Here is a 4,987-nt window from a genome sequence, read left to right as displayed (position 1 = left end):
AATTTAATCATTATGTTTAGCTTTTAATTGTATTTGTACCACACCCCCAGCCTCTTCCAGTGCATTGATCTGTCCTAAGTGCAGGACTTTGCACTTGTCCTTGTTGAACCTCAGGAGATTCCTTTTGGCCCAGCCCTCCAGTGTGTCGAGGTCTCTCTGAATCCTAGTCCTGCTACTCCTCCCAGCTTGGTGTCATCCCTGAACTCCCTGAGGGTGCACTCAGCCATCTCCCAGGTCACTGATGAAGACATTGAACAAAACTGGGCTCAGGACCGACCCCTGGGGCACACCAGTTGATACCAGCTGCCAACTAGACATTGAGCCACTGCTTACTACCCATTGGCCCCAATGCTCCAGCCAGTCTTCTGTCCACCTTGCTGTCCATTCATCCAAAATGGACTTCCTCAACTTGCTACCACGAATGCTATGGGAGTCGGTATCAAAAGCCTTGCCAGTCACTTTGTCGTAGAAGGCAATCGGGTTGGTCTGGCATGACTTGTCCCTGGGGAATCCACACAGACTGTTCCCGATCACCTTCTTTTCTTCCCAGTGCTTAGAAATGGGTCCCTCAAGGATCTGCTCCAGGATTCTTCCAGGGACTGAGGTGAAGCTGACAGGGCTGTAGTTCCCTGGATCCTCCTGCCCTTCTGTCATCTCCATTCTCTCGGGCTACCTCTGGCAGTTCTTCCTCCGTAGTCCCAGGGGTCTCCTCCAGCATCGAGTCAATGAACTCCTCATGGCGAAGGATGCTTTGGAGCCTCCCCACCAACTCCTGTGATGCCCTTGCCTGTTCCCTGACAGACACCCCAGGAGGCACCGCTCACACCGCAGGTGCTCCTTGACCTGGCCCTCACCCGAAGGAACCTGCAAGTTGTGCACGTGAGAGACCCCAAGCAGGACTGCCCTGCCCCAAGGCAGCTTCCTGGGGCCAGCCCCCCACTTCACCCACTGCCCTCAGGCCCAGCTGCACTTCCCCTGCGTTGGGTCCATCATGCTGAGACTCACCGGAGCTCGCTGAGGCTTTGCTCACCAAAGCTTCGCTCTCCAAGGCTTCCCTCTCCATGGCATCAGAGGCTCTGCTCTCCACAGCTTCCTTCTCCACGGCTTCGAAGGCTTCCCTCTCCGCGGCTACTTGGGCTGAGAGAGAAGGAAGAGGGTTACAGTTCCTCAAATGCAGGCACTGGCTCCCCCAGACCAATGCCCCCCCCCCATGCCTCACACCATTCCGTGCCAGCAAGAAGGTGCAGATGCCAGGGTGACAGACACCCTTATCACTCCCCAGACAGGAGCAAGGCCCAAGGCTCTGCCCAGCCTCCCCAGCACCATCTGTCACCCGCAGGGAGACAGCGCGGGGCAGGATGAGGCTGTCTGCCCAGGGGGCTGCTCTGCACAGAGGGCAGGAGAGACGAGGAGGCTTCACACTCACCGGGTGCTGCTTCATAGGTTGCTGCTCCATGTTCTGCTGTCCGTCCTGCCCGCTCTGCATGGAGAAGGGAGAGGGCAGCAACTGCAGCTGTTTCCACAACTGGGGTCATGGCCGCAGCCCAGGACGTGGGGCCAGGATACTCCCACTGGGGAAGGGATGGTCTGTGGGGCAAAGACCATGCAGAGCCCAAGACCAGCCCTCGGGGCCCCCAGCAAGGCAGCCTCACAGCGCTGGTGCTGGGGTCTGGCTGCTGCTGCCCCGGGGGCACGTGGATCTGGGAGCCCAGAGCAGCCCGAGAATCCACCATCCCCCAGGTCCCAGGCACGGCAGCGGAGCCCTCCCAGATCTCCTGCCCCAAGGTCTGGGCATGGCCTGGCCCCAAGGTCTTCTCCCAGCACTTACTGACGCAGCAAACCCCTGCGCCTGCCATGGCAACAAGCTGCACAATGACACCGACAGCAATAACAATGCCTTCAATCTGCATCGGGTCGGACTCTGGAAGAGGGAAGGGGCCTGTGACTAAGGGGAGCCCCCAGGCCTGCCTGCAATGCTGCACGGGCCCATTGCCCTCCCCCAGTAGTGCCCCCAATTCCTCTTCCGTTTAGCAGGGTCAATCAGCCCCTCCTTCCCCAAACACCACATTTCTTCTCCCTCCCCGTGCAGGGGTCACTCACCCGTCCTGCCCTTGTCCCAGGCCACTCTCAGGGCTGCACCCAGGCTCTCGTGCTCCACATTGCAGGTGTAGTTGTGGTTGCTGCTTGGGTCAATCTCGGTGGTGGCCCAGGTCTGGTAGGTCCCATCTCCACTGGGAAGGACCCCCAAGTGGCTTGTCTCCTGGGGATGTGCCTCCCCGTTCTTCAGCCAGACGACAGCTACGTCCCTGGGGTAGAAGCTGTGGACCCGGCAGCACAGGATGGTGCGTCTGTCCCAGGACGGCCTGTCGCTCACCTGTGCCACGGGATGCTCTGGGAGGGAGGACACACCTGTGAGAGTGACCGCTTCTGTGGGACCCTCAGCACCCCTGCCAGGAGGCCGGGCTGGGCCCTGCACTGGGCCACACAACCTGGCTCCAGCGCCCATTTCAGGCAGGAACCAACGGCATCGGGGCAGGACCACAGGGGACAGGAGACACGGCTGTGCTGAGCTCGGGGCTGCAGGAATGGGGTCCCAAACAGATGATCTCTGGTTCTCAGACACGTGGCTGGGGCACGGACACCCCGTGGGCTCTGCCCAGGTGAGAGGCCTGAGCAGGCCAGGGACAGGGGCACTGGGTCCCACAGCAGTGCTGGGCACCCTGGACACAGGGGGATGGGGTGGGCATTCCCCGAGGTGTGGAGGTGCCCTGGTCAGTGCTGCCCTGGGCAGTGACACCAGGACTCACTGCTCTGCAGTGCTGCCTCCCCGTGCTGCAGGTACTTCCACAGCCATGTGGTGCAGGTCTCCTCCAGGTAGGCTCTTGCATCCTGAAGAATGGCCTTATCCTCATTCCACCTGTGCTGGGTGACCTGGGCCTGTGTTGTTTCTGCTACCCAGGTGCGTGTTCTCAGGTCATAGCTGATGAAGTCTCCCCCATCGTAGCCAAACCGCATGGACCCTCCAGTGCTGTTGTCTTCATGGAGCTCACAGCTGTACATGAGCTGAAGCATGTGAGACCCTGAAACACACAGATCCAGGCCCTGGTCAGGGTCACAGAGGAGCTATGTGCTGACCCATGGCAGGACAGGGAACCCTCCTCAGTCCCAGGGTCCCCCATGGCCTCCTGCTCACACCTGCCTGCTCACACTCACCGCCGGTCTGGTTGTAGCGATACCGCAGGGTGACCAGGTTTGATTGAAATCCCCCCTGCCAGCCCCACAAACTCCTGGTTTCCCTGTCCCAGAAGTGTGGTCTGACGGCACCCTGCACCCAGTCCTCGCGCGGCTCCTGTCTCCGCGTCTCACTGTCGTAGTGGAGAATTTTCTGGTCGTCCACATAGCTCATGGCAGTGAAGTAGGGAACGCCCTGGCTGGGGTCCGACACCCCCATGTAGAGATGCCGGTAGCAGTGGAAGCCTGCAGGAATGACAGTCAGCACTAGTGGGCAGACACCAGGGTCCCCAGTGCCCGGTGCCACTTCCCAGAGGGGCCACAGAGGACGGACACAGGACTGCACCAGGCGCGGCGCGAGGGGGCAGTGGGGCTGACAGAACAGGGCAGAGCTGGCTGAGTGTTACAATAGGGGTTACATCTAGGGGTTACTAGATGATGTAATTACTGTAATTACTGTCCCCGCCACCTAGGAGCCTCCTGAAGAAATCTGGGGAAGTCCCAGCTCAACGCAATGCTCGCTTTTTGAGCGTAAGCCTGCCAGCTGACACCCAACCTTTAACACCTTTACATTGCTGTTCCACCAGGCACTGGATGGCAGGACAAACGACTGTATACAAATATAGGGCACCAGTGACAAACCTTTGCTCTGACGCATGGTATTTAGCTTGTGTCAGAGCAGACTCGATTAATCAAGTTTGCTGCCAGTCTGCTGAAGTGTGCTAACTAACACACTCCAGCAGCCTCTGCATCATGTGTATTCACTGTGCCCGTGTTTCAAAATGGCAGCAGCAGCACTTTAACTAAAGATCTTCAAACCAGCTTTTGTTAAATCACCCCCGCTGCCATTTTGAAGTGCAGGATGCTGAATACATGTGACACTGCGAGCACTCTAGTTAGACCCTTCTCCCCACCTCAGAGCATGTGTATAGAGGCCCTGAGAGATGTTTCAACAGCATTTCAAATTTACGTGCAACCACCACCCAGAAACTTGGTCAAATAACTTAAAGCTGGATGTTGTAGTTTAAAGAAACCTGCTCACTCACCAGCAAATGTTAAATTCAAACAAGTTTATTACAAGGGAAAAGGAGAACAGTGGTACTCCCTAAGCAAAATCTTTAACTGTAGCTCAAAATGGATCACAGTCACAGTCCGAGGCAAGCCAACCTGGGGAGCTCCCTCCTAGCCCAGTCACCCACAGCTGCCATCCGGGGACTCGACCACTCATGGTCCAAAAGAAATTCCTTATTTGAGCCAGTATACTTTGTGCAGTGGGCATGGCATGAAGAAACCGTGTGCTGGGCCGGACAAGACTCTGGTCAGGGATGTCCAGGGGAGTCCCCCAGTGTCACAGAGTCATGGTGCGGGGTGGCCAAGAAGGATTTCCATTTCTAATCCCAGCCCACAGCAAATTCCCTATTCAAGCCATTGTCCTTAGTACAGTCACTGGGGGTGGGGGGCTGTGCTCTGAGTTGACAGTGCGGCAGAGCCAAACCACGCTTTGAGCCGGGCAATACTCTGGTCAGAGATGCCTGGGAGAATTGCCCAGTGCCGCAGAGTAATGGCATAGGGTTGCCCAACAAGGACTTCCATCTCTAATCCCAGCCCCAAAACCAGTTCTTCATTCAAGCCATTATATTTAGCACAGTTGCTGGGGGGGCTGTCAGACAGCAGCTGGGCATGGTCGAACCGCCTTTTGGGTTGGGCAAGTCGCTGGTCAAAGACGTCCATGAGAGTCCTCCAGGGGCACAGAGGT

General features: G+C 57.6%; 1 protein-coding gene across 1 annotated transcript; it reads right to left on the bottom strand.

Moving 5' to 3' along the window:
- Nucleotides 1-386: 386 nt before the first annotated feature.
- Nucleotides 387-3,461, bottom strand: LOC102368503 (major histocompatibility complex class I-related gene protein-like). The gene is made up of 7 exons (XM_025195850.1): nucleotides 3,214-3,461; nucleotides 2,808-3,080; nucleotides 2,101-2,391; nucleotides 1,829-1,921; nucleotides 1,427-1,480; nucleotides 1,006-1,137; nucleotides 387-864 (listed from the first exon to the last, which is right to left on the bottom strand). Exons 1-7 carry the CDS (start codon nucleotides 3,449-3,451, stop codon nucleotides 851-853), a joined length of 1,095 nt encoding a protein of 364 aa, XP_025051635.1. The 5' UTR covers nucleotides 3,452-3,461; the 3' UTR covers nucleotides 387-850.
- Between the last annotated feature and the right edge of the window lie 1,526 nt (nucleotides 3,462-4,987).

This window comes from Alligator sinensis, unplaced genomic scaffold (genome assembly GCF_000455745.1).
Source record: "Alligator sinensis unplaced genomic scaffold, ASM45574v1 scaffold2080_1, whole genome shotgun sequence".
Taxonomy (NCBI): domain Eukaryota; kingdom Metazoa; phylum Chordata; order Crocodylia; family Alligatoridae; genus Alligator; species Alligator sinensis.
This window is presented reverse-complemented; position numbering and strand designations above follow the sequence as displayed.